This window comes from Lissotriton vulgaris, chromosome 4_1 (genome assembly GCF_964263255.1).
Source record: "Lissotriton vulgaris chromosome 4_1, aLisVul1.2, whole genome shotgun sequence".
Taxonomy (NCBI): domain Eukaryota; kingdom Metazoa; phylum Chordata; class Amphibia; order Caudata; family Salamandridae; genus Lissotriton; species Lissotriton vulgaris.
In genome coordinates this window covers 58,327,875-58,346,833 of record NC_141691.1, presented here as the reverse complement: position 1 = coordinate 58,346,833, position 18,959 = coordinate 58,327,875, and the positions used below count along the sequence as shown (strand labels likewise).

General features: G+C 48.0%; 1 protein-coding gene across 4 annotated transcripts in view; it reads left to right on the top strand.

The window, feature by feature from the left end:
* Positions 1–18,959, top strand: part of DLG3 (discs large MAGUK scaffold protein 3) — a 2,000,883-nt gene that overhangs the window by 1,720,968 nt on the left and 260,956 nt on the right. For all 4 annotated transcript variants that reach the window (XM_086918303.1, XM_086918301.1, XM_086918300.1 and 1 more), the window contains one exon: positions 10,263–10,338. In XM_086918303.1, the coding sequence (XP_086774429.1) occupies positions 10,263–10,338 (76 nt within the window). The remainder of the gene's footprint in view (positions 1–10,262; positions 10,339–18,959) is intronic.

Here is an 18,959-nt window from a genome sequence, read left to right as displayed (position 1 = left end):
TCACCGTCTCATCCAAGCGCCGCTGCGGAGTGCCTTTCCTATTTTAAATGTTACAACCTGGCACGTAATGCTGCGCTGCCCTTCATTTTATTAAAAAGAACAATGCTTTCCAGCCACCGGGGACCGTAGATGTGCACGCGTACGGAGTGCACATCTCCTGTCCGTATGTGTGCACATCTCCTGTCCGTACATCTCCTGTCCGTACGTGTGCACATCTCCTGTCCGTACGTGTGTACATCTCCTGTCCGTACATGTGCAAATCTCCTGTCCGTACGTGTGCACATATCCTGTCCGTACGCGTGTACGTGTGCACATCTCCTGTCCGTACGCGTGTACGTGTGCACATCTCCTGTCCGTACGTGTGCACATCTCCTGTCCGTACGTGTGCACATCTCCTGTCCGTACGTGTGCACATCTCCTGTCCGTACGTGTGCACATCTCCTGTCCGTACGTGTGCACATCTCCTGTCCGTACGTGTGTACATCTCCTGTCCGTACATGTGCAAATCTCCTGTCCGTACGTGTGCACATATCCTGGCCGTACGCGTGTACGTGTGCACATCTCCTGTCCGTACGTGTGCACATCTCCTGTCCGTACGTGTACGTGTGCACATCTCCTATCCGTACGTGTGCACATCTCCTATCCGTACGCGTGCACATCTCCTATCCGTACGCGTGCACATCTCCTACCCGTACGCGTGCACATCTCCTACCCGTACGCGTGCACATCTCCTACCCGTACGCGTGCACATCTCCTACCCGTACGCGTGCACATCTCCTACCCGTACGCGTGCACATCTCCTACCCGTACGCGTGCACATCTCCTACCCGTACGCGTGCACATCTCCTATCCGTACGCGTGCACATCTCCTATCTGTACGCGTGCACATCTCCTATCTGTACGCGTGCACATCTCCTGTCCGTACGTGTGCACATCTCCTGTCCGTACGTGTGCACATCTCCTGTCCGTACGTGTGTACATCTCCTGTCCGTACATGTGCAAATCTCCTGTCCGTACGTGTGCACATCTCCTGTCCGTACGCGTGTACGTGTGCACATCTCCTGTCCGTACGTGTGCACATCTCCTGTCCGTACGTGTGCACATCTCCTGTCCGTACGTGTGCACATCTCCTGTCCGTACGTGTGCACATCTCCTGTCCGTACATGTGCAAATCTCCTGTCCGTACGTGTGCACATATCCTGGCCGTACGCGTGTACGTGTGCACATCTCCTGTCCGTACGTGTGCACATCTCCTGTCCGTACGTGTGCACATCTCCTGTCCGTACGTGTGCACATCTCCTGTCCGTACGTGTGCACATCTCCTGTCCGTACGTGTGCACATCTCCTATCCGTACGTGTGCACATCTCCTATCCGTACGCGTGCACATCTCCTATCCGTACGCGTGCACATCTCCTACCCGTACGCGTGCACATCTCCTACCCGTACGCGTGCACATCTCCTACCCGTACGCGTGCACATCTCCTACCCGTACGCGTGCACATCTCCTACCCGTACACATCTCCTACCCGTACGCGTGCACATCTCCTACCCGTACGCGTGCACATCTCCTACCCGTACGCGTGCACATCTCCTACCCGTACGCGTGCACATCTCCTACCCGTACGCGTGCACATCTCCTATCCGTACGCGTGCACATCTCCTATCTGTACGCGTGCACATCTCCTATCCGTACGCGTGCACATCTCCTATCTGTACGCGTGCACATCTCCTATCCGTACGCGTGCACATCTCCTATCCGTACGCGTGCACATCTCCTATCCGTACGCGTGCACATCTCCTATCCGTACGCGTGCACATCTCCTATCCGTACGCGTGCACATCTCCTATCCGTACGCGTGCACATCTCCTATCCGTACGCGTGCACATCTCCTATCCGTACGCGTGCACATCTCCTATCCGTACGCGTGCACATCTCCTATCCGTTTGCGTGCACATCTCCTATCCGTATGCGTGCATTTCTCCTATCTGCGTATGCCATCACTGGTCTCCCTTCCAGCACCAAAGCGACAACAATAGTTTTGCTAGCGAAGCAGCGCATGCGCTGCGTACCCAAAAGGAATGTTGTCATTTCACATTGATCGCACCAGTAAGCACCCGGTGGATGATCAACTCTTTGAGTGGGCCTGGGCGAAGAAATAGAAAACGGTGTGCAGAAACAGACTGTGAGAAGTTGGCCCGATATGCAGCGTTCGCTATTCTAGCGACCGCTATGTATCGTTCCAAACGACCCTTATGATGATTGGTTGTAAGTCAACCTATAGACCAGCTATCCTAGTAGCGTGGATACGAGCAGTCTAAGGCTAAAGACTCGAGAGGGCGTGTTAAGCCAGCTGTTATACCATCACATACCCCTTGAACACCAAGTGAAAGGACACCACACAAGTGTTATGAAAATAAACAGTATATTTATTAAGAATCACAACAGCCCTGTACTCTTTATGAGGACAGGGTACTAAGCACAAACCAAATCTCTTAGGAAAATACTTCAAGTGCACAATTAAAACAAGTGTCCGAGGACACGGAAAGGTTAAGGTCTCGGGCGGACCCGATAAGGCAAGTCGGAAGCGAGGGACTCGGGACCCTAGAGTATTGTATTGTATTGTATTGTATGTTGGATTTATATAGCGCTTATAACCCAGGGGTCTCTAAGCGCTTGCCTTGGGAACCCGTCCTGGCTTTTCCCTGTGAGATAGCCCCTACAGGGATCCCCAACGGCCCCCCCGCCGCGGGGGGCCGTTGTGGAGATTAAGCAAGCTTAATGCCCAGAGTTGCAGAGTGTGAATCCATGATTAGGTCAGGCACCGAAGCGAGAATTATCGAGTCCGTGGACATTTGAGCTCAAGACCCTGCCGCGTCGGGAATTGAACCCTAGTCCCGGGTCTGACCTCTGCTTCAGGGTCTGCCTGCTCTAACCAGTGAGCCACACTTCTCCACAGAGTAAAGAGGCTATGCAGGCACCGAAATGCCGAGTTACCTAGCCACGAGGGCTGCGGCTGCACAAGTCTTACAGGCGTCGGGGTCTTCGCTGACGAGCCAGGAGCCGGAAGAAAAGGAGTTGCTGGCCGGCGACCAGTGATGAATAGTTCGTAGAGATCCAAGCCTGGATCAGAGATCGATGACACCTGAAAGCAGAGGGGACCAAGTTCGTACTACTAGCCAGTAGTCAGAGGGTACCAGGAGGGCACCGGTTGGCCGTCACCTCGACCAGGTGAGTGGGCGACGCTAGGCTCTGCAGTCTCACGGACCAGGAGGCGTTGTCGGCGACCAGGAGGGAGGTGCGAGCTGTCCCACGAAGGATGATGCTGTCGGCGTCGCTGGGCCCAGGATGGGGCAACAAGCCTTGGCAGATCTCAGGGCCACGTGGAGGGCCTAAGATGGCGTCTTGAGTGGACCAGGAGGGTCCGGGGTGCTTCTCGCAAAGATGGAAGCAAGGGCCAGTCTGGAGCAACCAGACCAGCAGTGTTGATTGTCGGATGTCGTCACAGAAGGGCACAAGCCAGCGGCTAGTGACCAGACAACGGGCTGAGCAGCGAGCAGAAGGGCCCCACGCAGATCGTGGAGATGCTGGGAGACTGAACTTCGGTGCTGGAGCGGCTCAGGGTCGGGGCTTCTCGGACCCCAGAGCACTCACCAGAGAATTGCTTCGATGGTCGTGCTGGTTAAGAAAGCGTGCAGGTTTTGATGGTGGCCGGTCCCTCGAGGTCTCGTCGCACCCACAGATCACAGCTGAGCTGATGACGTGGGTAGAGGTCAGAGGTGCCAGGGAAGCCGGTTCTCGTCGAGCTGGGCCGTCGGATTCCTTGAGGAAGGACTTACAGCAAACCGCAGAGTTCTTAGATGGTGCCCGCTGATGCAGGGTGACTACTCCTTAGTCACAAGGGAGAAATCTTGAGAAGAGTCTTGAAGGTCCTTTCGTAGAAAGTAGTTCTTGATTCAAAGATGATCTAATTTGGAAGGGTCCCCGCTCCCGTCTTTATCCTAAAGAAAGGGGTGGGTACATGACTAGGTCCTGCCCTAAGGGTGGGACCAGGAAGGGGGGTAGTTACACCCCTCTCCCCTGCCGGACTTTCCCCAGGCCAGGGCTGGCGCCCCTGGAACTGGTTCTGACCGGCAGATGCGTAGTGAGCACCGGGGTGCCACTCCGCAGTCACCTTCTCGCAGAAGCCCTACCTACCCAGAATACACAAACCCTGTCTGGGACGGTGCGAACACCGCCCTCGACAGGAAACCCTTTGTCCAAGCGCCCCTCGCTGGAAGGACTCCCAGCAGCAGGAGGTCAGACTCGTGTCTGTGGTGGCAGCATCCATTTTGTGGAGCTGAGGCTTTAGTTAACTTTAACCGGGGTTCACAGTTACGTACATGTCGTGTCCCTGTAGAAGGGCGGAATGCTAACCTCGTCGCCAGAATTGGTGAGAGGGCAGCATCCCGATTCGTATGACACCTTACTCGACATGCCGTGATAACGCGACACCGAAGTTACCGATGTGGTACGCGTTATCATGGAACAGCCATTGGGTCTTGATTCCGCAAGCTGCAACCGGGCTCGGCTCGGGCCAGAACCTAGTTCACACGAGCCCACGCACTCTGCCTTCAGGATTGTCAAGGCCTGCCATAGGAGTGACTGATAGGAACTCGGGTGTCCATTGTATGGTTAGATATAGAGCTACTATACCTAAAGCAAAGGGTGATTACACGACTTTGCCCCAGCTGTCATGCAGCCAGTTGTGTCAAATTTAGGCGGCCAGCCAGGGGTGGCATAATACATGCTGCAGCCCCTGGCGGCCCTGGGTACACCTATGCCCTGCGTTACGGGGTCTGATAAGGTGGCCCAGTACCAATTGGTAAATGCACCTAGGGTACATATCGTAATTTAGAAAGAGAACAGCCAGGCTGTGGGTCTGATTGGCAGGCCCACAGCCAGAGAAAGTCGTAAACCAGTGAAACAAAAGCAAAAAATCTGGGTGATCATAGGATTGCAGACCCTACTCTCCTACACAGACCATCTCCAGATGGTTTGTGCTCAGCATTAAGGTCTTCTGCACACTGGCCAAGAAGCATTTCCCTGAGGGCTTGGAAGCTCACTCCACCAGTGTCAAGGCTGCTATGTCTGCATTAGCTCGCTGTGTCCCTGTTCTGGTCATCTGTCAGGCTGCTATTTAGGCATCTCTACACACATTTACCAAACACTACTGCCTGGACATTCGGGTCCGTCGTGACGGGCACTTAGCCCTTTTGATCCTCCATTACATTTTTCTAACCCACCTGTGGGGTAGTCTTGCTTGGGTATCTATTCTAAGATAAGGAATCTGCGGTTAGAAAGCCCTATCAGATGAACAAGTTTAACTTCAGTAACACCTTATCTGGTAGAGACTATTTAGCTGCAGGGTCCTTACTGACCCTCCTAGCCACCTTGCTTCTACCAACCATTTTTTTGCCTAGAAAGTTCCCTGTAAGTCTGTAGTATCTTCACATTGGTCCATTAGCCCTCTGTAGTGACTCCATGCTTCTGGAGCAGAAATGTCACAAAAGGAAACTGATGTCATCGAGCTGGCGAGGTACCTATATAATGGGCACCGCCTACGTTATTTCTGGAGTACACGCCGCCGACATGGACAAGGTCAACACCCCCTACTGGCTTGCAGAGCCACTGCTCAAATGCCTGAGGAATCTTCTATGGTAAGGAATCTGTGGCTAGATAGTGTCTCTCAGATAAGGTGAGACTGAAGGTAAGTAACTTGTTTATGACAAGTCTTACAATATGCAGAGAGGGTATGTGAATGTGCTTTGGGTGGGTGACCAGATTAGATGGGGCTCCAAATTTTAGGTTGAGGCTTTGACAGTGCATGCACTCTTGCTTGCAAGACATATTGATTGCAATAAAGGGCTTGAGGCCTGCATATTGCTTGCCACTCATTGGCTTCATTGTTACTATTCTTTGCTGACTCCATTGGCCAGTACATGCTAAATGTCACTTCCTTTCCATTCTGTGGAGTATGGACCAAGCAGAGATTTTTTCAGCTTCATTAGTTTCCCGTCAGATGCTCGTACTGTGATTGAGGTACTATTTCTTCTTTCCTGCCTCCCAGTTTCCCTTGTGGTGTTGCTTTTTCACCTCCCACCCACCTTTTCTTTGTGTTGCTGCCATGCTGTCTGGTGCTTCCTCCGGTCCTCCCTCATGTTGTTCCAGCCCTATCCGTTGTTGCAGCTCACTCACTCAGACCTCCCTTGTGTGCTTGCCCCCTTGCGCAGGTTGCTGTGCGGCTTGGCTTAAAACAAAATGTATTATATTATTTGATAGTTTTATAGAGCGCGAACCAGACCTATGAGGGTATCAGAGCGCTTTACAGGATTAAGGGGGGAGGAATACAAAAAGCGTAGGATGGGAGGGATCACATTGGGAAAGATTGGGATATATTGTAAGGGAGGAGCACGTAGTATATAGTTCAAGCTACATGTGGGGAATAAAAAGCAAGTAGATAAAAAATACTGTGGGCTGCATTATACCTGAAGAGCGTGCTGTCAAAGGTCCAAGCTACGTGTGGGATCAGTATGCAAGTAGTTAAACAATTAAAGTAGGAAGCTATAACATACACACAGTCTCAGCTCATTGAGGGAATGATCGAAAGGAGTTCATTAGATGAGGAATATTCCAATTAAGAACATTTTGGTCTCCTTTTTAAAGTGTACCAAGGACGGAAGTCTTCTTTGACGTGGTCAATGCTGGCTGCGTTATAGCGATTTTCTTGCTAGACTTAAAACTCACGCTGATGGGCCACATGTCTAAACAAGCACTGGCGTTGCCAATAGGTCTCGCATTAGGAAAGTTTGAGCTATTGGTCTTGTAAATGTCAATTTTTTTTATTTATGTGTTGGTTTTGAAAATAGCTAAATTAATAGCTTTGTCACTCACAATGCCAATAGTTATAACTTTCGCAAATGTGACACCTATAGCATTTGTAATGCAACATGTTTTGTATTTACGGGACTTAGATGTATTGATATTACAAATTACAATGGTTTTTAACTTTTTAAAATAATTAATACTTAAAGAAAAGTGATTTTAATTTATAATGGCAATAGCTTAAACTTTTGTAAATAACTTTTGTGAAGATTATGTTCAGTGTATTTTATTGTGACGAAGTTCCAAAAACAGAAGTGAAATATTAACATCTTTTTGTGACATTTGTAATAAAGCTTGAAACATTGAAAGAACATATTTGAACCAGTTGTTGTTGAATCGTTGCGCAGATTAATGCTGGGGTGGCGCTGAGTGGTACACGCTCTTATAAATCGAATTACAATTACAAAATAATAGAATTGACATCCTATCAAACAAACAATGAAGCGTGTCCATAAAAAATGAAATTGTAAAGCATGTTCTAGGTTTAGCATGTCTGACTTAATAAGAGCATTGGCCGATTCCTCGCACTCTCAATTTGGTGAAGTGAGAGATTTGAGGCGCAGTGTTGCAAAAAAAGTGTCCAAGCTCACACAATGTGGTGAAACGGGGACGCCGTGATTAAATAAACAATCATTTGGTTTTATGGTAACAAAGCCAAACCAGGGTTTTATTAATTCCGGAGTTTACGTGCTATTTTAGTGCATATTAGACATGTGTTTAGTAATAAGACATAACCGTATGTTTTAATAGACTTCAAAGTGCAATACGAGGTATGTAGCAAGTTCTACTGTTTGTGCACCATAAAAATGAGTTAGGCACTAATAAAAGAAATTCATCATCTGTGGAACATAATTGTTTAAATGGGAGATTTACAGTAATCTGTGTTCTGATGTTGCCAAAAAGACACATTGGACTTGAAACCTCATCGACTGCGCACTTTGACCAAGGGTTGTGTGTTTGTTGGATTTAACCCACAGATGCGCACGTTGGTTCCCCTTCAATCTGAATGCACTGCAGTCCTCCGCGAGGCTTCCCTCGTTATCGGCTGTTAAGACCTAGCCAAGAGAGGGATGCCAATTCCCATGATGCACTGCGAGCGCAGTGCAGGCTTGAAATAGTGTATTACACATCTTGCGTGTTTTCTGGCAAAATGCAGTGAAAATATTATTCCACTCACGGGTGTCCTACCCACGTCTGGTGAGAAGTAACTTCCAAAGCGCATGCACTGCCCTCCCGTCTGTCAACTCCGCTTCCAGGGTTATTCGGATTGTAGCAACCACTGCGGCGTATGCACCCGTAGTAGTTTAATCTCAGTATAGTGAAACGAGGGCCATGAGCTCAGAGAACCGCCTTGTTTTAACACACATTGTGAATGCCGGTGCTTAATTTGTACCGGTGGGCTCAGACAGTGGGCACTAAAACTCCTTTTTGGGGACCAAGACTTTGTTTTCATCGTCAGGTTTCGTCCCAGAGCAATGAATTGAGGAATAAAAAGAAGAAATAAGGTTTGTTATCTGTCGCGAGAGCAGAGTGAAAGCAGGGAGTAGGAGGAGAGTCTTGAGGGTGATAAAAAGCGGCGCAGATCAAATAGGAACCATGTCCCCTTTCCCTCTCGTTCTATGTAAAAGGATGAACAAAATCACAGAAGGTAAATGGCGGAGGGAAAGAAAAGATGGGTGTGGGAGGGATAACTGCAGAGGAGGCAGAGAGTGGGGGTGGAAATAGTGAAGACAGGCGAGAGGTGAGTGGGAGAAAGTGAGATTGTGAGGCAAATAGCAGCGTAAGAGAAACACTGGCGCGTGGGAGGAGCGAGGTGAGAGTCATGAGCAAGAGACAATCCGGTGTTTATGAAAAATAAGAAACGCAGGGAATTCTGGGGGGTGAGACAAACAGGAGAGGCAGTGGGAGATAGGAGGAAGAGACAGCGGGCGAAAGGAGGAAGAGACAGCGGGAGAGAGGAGGAAGAGACGGCGGGAGAATAAATCTGCATACTGCCTGCTTGTAATTTACTGGCTGCCCAGCTGCGGGTGAGAGAGCACTGCGTTTCGTAGTCTGCTTTCCATGTGAGCCTACGAGGCAGTATAATGCACTGCTATCTGCACGTGCGCCGGGGCCTGCGGTGCTCCCACACAGACTGCCTCGGTAGGAGAGAGGGGGAAGTATGGGGCGAGAGGACAGTGCCAGAGGAGAGAGAGGCGACAGGAGGAAGAGAGCGAGCGGCAGAAGGGGTGGGAGGTGGGCTCGCGTGGGAAGAGAGAGTGACACGGAAGACTAGCAGCAGGGAGCAAGTAGATTGGAGGAGACAGATAGATGGGCTAGTTAGGTGGAGAGCGAAAGCTAGAGAAGGAGAGAGCTAGAATTACCTTTGGTGCAGGAAAACAGGGTTCAATCCAAGAGCGGCCGGGAAACTGAAGCGGCCAGCCATGAATAATTAGGGGAGGAGAAGCCGCACAGCACACGCTGGGGGAAGCCCTTTGATGTGCTGTGCGGCCGTGAAAAAATGCAATTAGGAGGGAGGGAGGGAGGGAGGCTGATGCGACTGCTTGTTTGGTCACGTGATTCACGTGAACTCAAAGAAAACCGCACGAACGAAACCCTTGGTTTCACGAGTATTTTGAGCACTTGAATTCTCGTTCCGCTCAATGCGCTTGCGCGCATTGATAGGTCGCGAGACCTAAAAACATTGACAAACTCATTAGATCTTAAATAGGCGAGACCTGCTGGCGTTACAAAATCTTGTTTTAGTTTGTCCTTGGCTGAAATAGCTGCTGTCATGTAAGCAACAGAAAATCGGTAAGAATGTATTTGAACAGAAATGGAAATGACGACTATTTGGAATGCCATGCTAAAGTTGTAGACCAGCTCTTTTAAAGTTTGGCAGAGCAGTGTCTGTGGAGCTAGGAGCGGGCTAGAGTGATGTGCGTAGTCACTGGTACTGGTATAAGTGCCTGGCTATGAGTTCATGGCTCAAGGAGCTGTCCTCAAGTTTTGTACATGCTTTACACAGCTTGGAGCTTCTGTGGGTTCTAGGTCTGCATAGAACCGGAGTGCAGCCCTACCGGGGCCCGGCAGATAGTGCACCAGGTCATCAGCACCAGACGCACAGTCCCTCACCAGCTAAAGGCAGGGCCAGTTTACTTTTCAAATTTCTCCTAATTAAACATGGGGCTCCTTTTAAAAGCAGAATGTGCGCATGCGTGCTTGGTAGGAACCGGTGGAGCTGCAGCAGACTTCACAGGGCTGTGCATGAATAATAAAGGCTGTTGCTGCAGGTGGTACTCTGGTGCTGGCCTCTAAGTGGGTACTTGTGTTATTCACTGTCTCTTCCTTTCTGAACAGGGTGGAAAAGAAAGAGAGAGCAAGGTTGAAAACTGTGAAATTCCACGCCCGGACCGGCATGATAGAGTCCAATCGGGTAAGTGTCCGGAGCAGAGTGCGAGCAGCTCCCCGGGAGCTTGCAGGGGGGTCGGTGGTGTGTGCTTCGCAGTTGCTGCTTTTTCTTGGACATGGGAACCTGAAGTACTGCAGCACTGAACGCTGTTTCAAATAATCCTGTATGATCTGCTGGAATCCAAAACAAAACGCTGTGGAAAGGTTTCAAGGCACTATCCCAATCGAGATTTGTTTTTGCACAGAAGCCTGTAAATAAATACAGGATAGCTCATTCTTCACGTCTCCTCAACATGTCTCGCTGTAGCTTCACAGCACATGAAAGGATGTCGGATATAGTGTTTTCCATGCACACAGTTTGCTCCTCTGCAGGTTCCAAATCATCAGAGTATTGTTGCTGCCATGCTAATGATTAGTTAACCTGACTCATTTTCAGCTAAATGTGTAGGTGCGAGTAAATGTGCTCATTGTTGAGCCTCAAGGAGGCATCGTGGCACAACAGAACTTCGTTTTTATAACTCACTCCTATGCTCCTCAGCTTTTTTGTGGTGCTGAAATAACGGTTGACATGGAAGTGTGACGCTCAGTATTGCATTACATCTTTCTCAGTCACTGAGATGGTCAATATGCTGTTTTATGTGCATTAGTATTCACACCAGTTTTTTTCTTCATCATGATTTTGTTTGCATTGGCCCTTTATTCATTCTCGTTGTGTGCTCTTTATACTTTCTAGCATTTTGTCAGAAGCTTTGCTTTTATTGCTCGTGCCCAAAGGTAAACCAGGTGGATTGCACCAGCTTCCTCCTTCTGTTACCCTGTGGCCATTATAGGGCCAATGATTCCTGATGGCAAGGTTGCAGGGAGCCAAGCTCCTTTAACTTCAGTGGTGGCACTCAGTGTGAGTGTGGGGTGTTGCAGGTTTGGGTCAGGACTAATGTCATGTGGCTGGATCCCAGCGCGTGCCATCATTTGTAGTTCATGACACTGGCAGGCTCATCTAAAACCTCAGACTCGATGGAGAAGGCTGCAGGCAAATTATAAAGGAGTGGATGTGACCGAGAAGTGAGGGATGGTGGACAGAAGGACTTTGGTGGTGAACACGAAGTTTCAGGGGTGCTTGCAGGGTTACATATGGTTGAAAATAGTTGGGAATTAAGTTTTCTGAGGTGGTAAAATTTCTGATGGATACATCTGCCTGTGGATTCCTCACTTTTTGAATTACCCCTGCGCCAGCATTCCACTGAAACGTTTTTTCAAGCTCTCCCACATCGACTAAACCGTCACAATGGCACGGTTCCGCTTGCGACTCCGTATGATGTCATCAGAGTCATAAGAAGACCTTGATGGCGTGCTGACCTCAGTTCCCTTTTTTCTGCGCTGTCGACGCGTAAAGGTTTTCTTTGGACTCCCCAATTGGTTTCATTATTACTTTGTTTCTTCTCTCGGAGTAGCAGAGCGATGGCTACTTTGAAGAAGTCTGGATTTAAGCCTGGTAGGGAGTGTTATGTTTAACTTTGTAACACGCTTGGATACTCACTAGTTTCCTAACGCGGTGCCTAGCAAAGGGTGAGAAAGTGCATTTAGGCAAAACGGTAGGTTTTCAAGTTTTTCTTGAATACTGTTAGATCTTGAGTATTACGTGGAGCAGGGGGTAGTGAATTCCAAGCCATAGAGGCTTTCGTTGTCAGCAAGCTGCCACCTAGCCTCTGGTATTTAGAACGGGTAACCTGAGCGAGTCGAGAATATGAGGAGCGTAGCTGTCTGGGTGTAGCATACAAAGAGAAGCGTTTTTGTAGGTAGGATGGGCCGAGACCATGCAAGGCTCGGTGAGCCAATACTAGCGATTTAAATTTCACCCATTCTGCCACGGGCAACCAATGCAGAGAACGTACGCTATTGCTGTAGGAAATGCTCAGCAGAAGTCTAGCTGCCGCGTTCTGGACCACTTTGAGCCTTTTCAGCAGAAATCCCGGGGTGCCCCCAAAAAGAGCATTTGCCTAATCTAGCCTGGACAAAATGAGTGCACAGGTGATAGTTTCTCTTGCTGACTGAGGAAGTTTTTTCATCTCCTTCCCCAGGGTCTTAAGAAGACTGAAGCAGTTGCCGGTCAGTTTCTTAATATGGGTGAAAAAAGAAAGGTTCTTGTTGAACCACACCCCCAACTTCTTCCCGGCCTCCCAGCAGAAGTCGGCACAGGGAACTCAGGCGCCAAAGAGATTCCTAAAAGTTGGGAATAAACTTTCCGTAGAGAAGGATCTCAGACTTCTTCTCATTACATTTTAAATGCGCCGCTGCTAACCAATAAAAAATGGGTGCGAGACAGTGATGGACCGAGGAAACTGACTTATCACCATGTGGGGAATATATGTCCATCAAGGATCCTCATGACGACTGTCTCTGATGTCTCTTGTCGCACCACGACATCAGAGGCTGTTTCAGTTGTCGGAAGATGAACCCGAAGGCACTGAAGGAGCGTGAAGCTAAGCTCTTCGTGGCAGGAGCGAGAAAAGAGGAGTCGCAAGTGGTCAAAATCGAAGTCATTGACCTCGAAGTTGAAGAAACACAAGAAGAAAAGGCATGGTTCTTGATGTCGATCTTCGAAGGGTAGGGCATCGAGGTCACTGGTTCCGCAGCATCATTCTAAGGATGCCGTCTCGCTGTCGCCTTCCCTTCAAACGACTTTGGCTCACTCTGACACCAAGGGGTTCTCCGGCACCTATAGTTTCACCAGAGCCCAGATTGTCTTCTTCTGTCTCTGTGGCTTTGCCTGTACCAGTACCGGAGCCTCTGCTTTAAACGTGGCCTCGAGTGGATTCAGACTTTGCTCCTTATCCACTCTTTCCCGGGCCTAGGTGGCATGGCAAGTCTGGCCCTGTGGGTCTACTTGCTTTTAATTTGGGTATCCCTCAGCATTATGCCCAGCCACCCTTCGTGCCCTTTATGCTGACTGCGCCGTCATGGCAGTTTCCGCCTCTGGGGTTTTTGACGCAGATTTCCGTGTCTCTGGTGTCATCTGGTGGCCCTTCATCTTCGCGACTTCGAGCGGCGCCGTTGACCACTTCAGAGGGTCCTCTTTTGATGCGGGTGTCTCTGGCGCCGCCGGCCCAATCCTGAAGATGTGGTCACGCAGGGAAGCCCAAAAACTGCTGGAGGAAGAGAAATACCAGCAGGATAAGGCAGAAGAAGAGATCAACAACTCTGTTAATGAATTCGAGGGCCTTCGAAGGACCAGTGGTTTAGACACTTCCCCTGAGTGGGATCTGGTCAGATATTCGCATTTTGGTGTTGCATTCTCCTTCTGTGGTTGAACCTCTTTTGCCTTTTAATTAGGTTTTAACATAGCCAATTCTGGATGTGTGCCAGAAACCCTTCTTTTGCTGTTTCAAGGACTGTGACAAGGAGTTACAGGCCTGCTCCTAATGATCCTACCTTTCTTACTGCCCATCCTTCGTGGGAAAGTTTGGTGCTGCAAGCTTCCTGTTCTTAAGTCGACTGGGTTGTTCCTTACAACTCCGGGGACAAAGACTCTTAAGAAATTGGAGCAATCTGCCAAGAAGATTTTCGCTTCTTCAAGTATGGCGTTAAAGTCTAGTAATGCCACATTCTTCTTGGGAAGGTATATATCAATGCTTTAATGGACTCTGCCAAGCAGTTTGCACCTAAGTTACCAGACAGTGATGGTGGCCCCTTTTTGGAGGATTTGGCGGATTTGCAGGATACTCCATATCCTGTTAGGAAAAATAGCCAATATTTATCAGAGTAAAACAAGATCAAAACGACAAAAAGCCAAACTACACAAGCTAGTCAAGATATGTATTTTTAAAGATTAGATAAAAATGCAATGCTTAGAAGTCAATACTTCAACTGGGGCTATCTGGTCGCACTTGACCGGGACAAATTCAAAAGTTCAATCCAACAGTGATTGATTAAGGGCCGAATTCAGGAGTCACACAGACCCCTTCTGGTATCTTGGGTGAGTCGGAAATCGAAGACTATGTGTGGCGCAGAGGAGCCGAGGCATCACGGATGCAGGTGATGCGCCTGTTCCTTAAGGCAAAGCAAGGTCGTTGAAGTTTAAATGCCCAGGGACAATGCGTTGCGCAGCGGTGGTAATGTGTCGCAACCTCGAAAGTGTAAACTGCCCACACAGGTTCTGCAGTGGCAGGCCTGAGGCAGGTTTGAAGGGCGACTCTGGTGGGTGGCACACTCAGTACTGCAGACCTACTAGTAGCATTTGATATACAGGCCCTGGGCACATGTAGTACACTGTACTAAGGACTTGTTAGTAAATCAAATATCATGGAGAAACCAAGTGCCATCACGTTTTACACATGGAACACATGCACTTTAGCACTAGTCAACAGTGGTAGAGTGCCCAGAGTGCTAAAATAAACAAACACGAAGTTCAGCACATAGTCAGAAACAGGAGGTGAGAAGCAAATTTAGACAGGGGACTCCACACCAGAAGATGCCAGATCTAACACCTGGATCGCCCCTCCAGGAACCAGGATAACTCAGTCTCACATAGCTGGTGAGAGGCCTAAGCATCTGTACACACACTTTGTTAGCTTGACTCAACGGCCAAAATAAAATCTGTATACCAGATATAGATGAAGTCGGGCACTCGGGGCAGGAAAACATACCTTCTCGTCCCAACACTTCTACTATTGCTTACATGTATGCTCCACTATCCTAAATATATTTCAAGATATTTAAAATGTAATAACCTAAAGCTGCAAGGTTCATATAATAGAGAGTAATAACCACTGTGAAACAATATAATCTTGCCTCCATTTCTTAACCGTAACTTAAGATCAGCTTTTCTTTTACTTACACCATAGTGTCTCCGCTGCTGTTCTCATCTGTGTTTTGCTGAGAAGTCATGCTTTTTAATATTTTGTGCAAAACACAACTATAGATTTTTCAATTTGCCAATCACTGCAGTGAGATCTGTTATGTAACGAACATTTTTTCATGCTTCGTTGTAAATGATCTTTTATTGTACCCCTCAGTACTCTCCAGCTGGCCAGTGCGCTGTTGCCCAGCTAGGTAGGCACAATACTAATACTGGTACATTATCCATGTGCATATGGGTTAAAAAAGGCTTCTTATAACTGCCATTTCCATGCATTAGCATTGATGAACTAAGTGCGTTTTGTTTCTGGTTGTTCAGTAGGTTTGTTTTCTTTCTGCTGCTTTGTTTTATGATGACTTAGTGATTTGACGCGAGTGTAAGATCAGGAAGATGGCATTTCTTGCTTTTAGTTTTCCTTTTTCAGTTGTATGCCATCCCTTCCCTTGCTGTCTGTTTCTTGAGAGAAGTGTTGCAACTTCATTAAGCAAATTACTTTATCCTGTAGAAGGCCGATGTACAGAGATAAATTAAGACATGTAATCAACCCTTCTGGCTGAAATAATACTAGTTTACTGATGGATATGTGAAACCTTAGATTTGATACCTCTGGCGCCATATGGGTACAACCATTTTTCTCAGCAGTTCCCTAGCATGCCGGTATGTGGCATCATGCAGCTTTGTGTTGGCTCCTTCCCACTCTGGATACTGTCACCACCACTTCCACCCATCCTTTTTTTCTGCGCCTTTTGATGCAGGTCTGAAGTTTGCTCCCTCAATTTTTTTCACCTGACAGTTATTCTAAAGAAATTCCCAACTTTGCAAGTGACATGATTCCGCCAGAACTGCAGGTTTTAACCGTGCAAAGATTGCCACATACAGATGTCGTTGACAGACCCTCACAAGGTCTTTCTCTAATGTTTAGATGACTCAAAATCTTGCATCGCAGTGCTCAGATGAACCTAAAGACCACTAAGGACCTCATGGCCAAGCTCTACATCGCTGAGCACCGCAGAAAGCATCAGAAGGCCCTTTCTTGATTGATTTCATGGTTGCGTTCCAGAGTCTGTGCAAGAGGAAGGAATCACATGCAAAGTCCTCGGGTAAGTCGGGGGGAAAAAAGCACAAGGAGTCGAAACAGGTCTCTCCTTCTTCCTGCCTCGCTACCCAAAAGACGTTGTGGGGATGACTGCGTACCTCAATGTTGCATTCTTCCACCTCGGAACCCATCCCAGCACTAGTTCCAATCCAGCTGAAACCTACAAGACCTCACTGGAGCACATTTAAGCCCCATGGATTCGAGTTGGCCTTTGATCTGGTTGCGGCCGGGGAATTCATCCCAGATTCCGACTGCCTGTCGACCATTCAAAGTTGCATTCTTCCGTCTCAGAACCCATCCCGGCAGTAGGTCAGATCCAGCTGAACCCTACTGAAGCGCCTTTGGGGCCCATGGATCGGAGGCCTCTAGTCTGGTTACAGCTGGCAGATTTGTCCCTGATGCCAACTGCCTCTGGACCCCATTCAGGGGCCTGGCTTTGACTTCCATTATGGTGCTAAGACCTATGCCAGGGCCTAGTCCATCGATGCCGGAAGCGACACCAGTAATTTAGAAGGAAGTTCATTAGGACTCACAAGCAAATCCTAAGCTACCATTCTCAGTCATTCAACCACAATCTGATTCAAAAGAGATTCTTCTACATTGCAGATTTTTAGATCTGAAACCACAAGATGTGGACATTGAAGACTATATGATGATGAATCCAGTATCTTGACTTTCAATGGCCCATCAGCCTCAAAACCTCACCTGAAACTGCATGCATTCTCCTTCACCCGGCTCTTCTACAGATGAGTCTGTCTAATTTGCTATGGTAATAAGGCACGCAGGAAAAGTACTTGACCTCCAGTTTCCTCAGTGGAAGTAAAGGCTAGCAACTTGCTCACTGACATATTGCAGCCAAGCAGAACTCTGCAGAACCTCTCCTCCCCTATAATAGAGCACACATGGGCAAAGCCATGATTTTGCCCTCCTGTCAGTCGCCAAATAGCCAAGAAACACAGACCATCTCCGGGTGACCCATCTTTATTTCTGCAGGACCAAGCATCTTAAAGTCTCGTAGTTCAGGCCTGCACCAGTAGGCTGAACACTTAAGTCCCAACCAACCCGACAGACCGAGTTGAAGCACAAGGAGGCATTTATAAAGTGAATGTTCTCATGCTGCAGGCTTTTTGCCCTGAGGGCTGCAAATTCTTATTGCCTCCTGCGGTGTTATTTGCATGCATTTTGGGACATAGTGGCGGACATCTTCACAGTGGGTGCCAGAGGACCTTTGCACCAGTCTTCAAGAAATCATTCGAGATGACTAGGATGCTCCAAAGTATGTAATTAGGTTGAGCCTGGGTAGTATGAACTATCTAGGTTGGGCATTTGATACTAACCTAGTGCTTCAGCATCATGCCTGGATATTTTGCATAGGATTCTCAAGTGATGTCCAGCAATCACAACCAGACATTTAATTTAATTTAATTTAAAAAGAACTTGTAGAGCGCACGTACACTGAGTCAGTTTCATGGCGCTGGTGAGGTCCCTAAAAGAATGAAATAAGAGAGCTAGTGGTGATAGGATAGCTAAGTGCCAAAAGCCTGCTGGAATAATAATGTTTTTAGTGACCTCCGAAACTCCAGGTAGGAGGAAGAGAGTCTTAAAGATAGGGGGAGGTCGTTCCAGAAGGTGGGAGCAAGTACGGCAAAGTACATGCCTTTTTAAGGCCCCTATCTCTTTGAAATCAAGGCAGACTCTGCATTAAAGCATGCCAAAAGGAGCTAAGCAATACGCTTTCCCTAGCACTGTCTGCATAACAGTTTCTGCATTGCTACTATCGATGCTTGTGAAGAGGCTTACAGCAGAGTCTGCCTAAGTCAAGAGCCCCAGGATAATGAACTATCCAATCCCCCACCACCCTCACTGCTGCTGCAAAACCCCTTTACTTTGAAGTCACTTGCACACTGTCACCATGATGGAGGACAGATAAGTTATTACCTCCATGGATAGCAGGGCATCACATCAAACAGGTGGGTGTTGCAAATTGTTCAACATGCCTACGCCAGCCTTCCTTTCCATGCTTTCAAACATGCCATCTACACCACAATGATTTCTGGAGGACCACTTGCCCATTCTCCAAGTTCGACCACTTTTGGAGGAGGGAGCTATAGAAAGGATGCAGGCATCAGAAGTTAGGACTGTTTGCTACTCCTGTTACTTTCTGATGCAAAAGGAGGACAGAGGACTTTGTCCTAATCCCCTCTGTTTTTTGACTGATATTGGTGGTTACTGACTGATTGTGCCCTGGGTAATGCTAACCAGACCCAGGGACAGTGCTCTGTGTATCTTTTCATACACGTTCTCTTCTCTCACAGTTTAGGGGATGAGTTGGCTTTTATTTAGTACTTATGATTACCCGTGGAGATCCCTAGAAGGAATGGTTACTTCAGGAGAACCTCCATTGAGATCATAGGCATTTCATCCCTGACTGACTAGATAGTTTGGTTTATACTCTCCTGTTATCTACTGCATCAAAAAGAACGGATTCAACTGTCGCGTACAGAGCTTGATGGAACAGTGGCGGTCAGGCTACCCTGAAAAGCAGTGTTCTATTGTCTTCCATATATATATTGCTGCAACCTATACAACTACATTGCACTATGCTTCCATAGCATTCACTTTAAAACAAAATAAAAAGGGTTTATGAAGTATGTTTTTAATGCCATTTTTTCTTTTGTTTTAGTGACAAAGGATG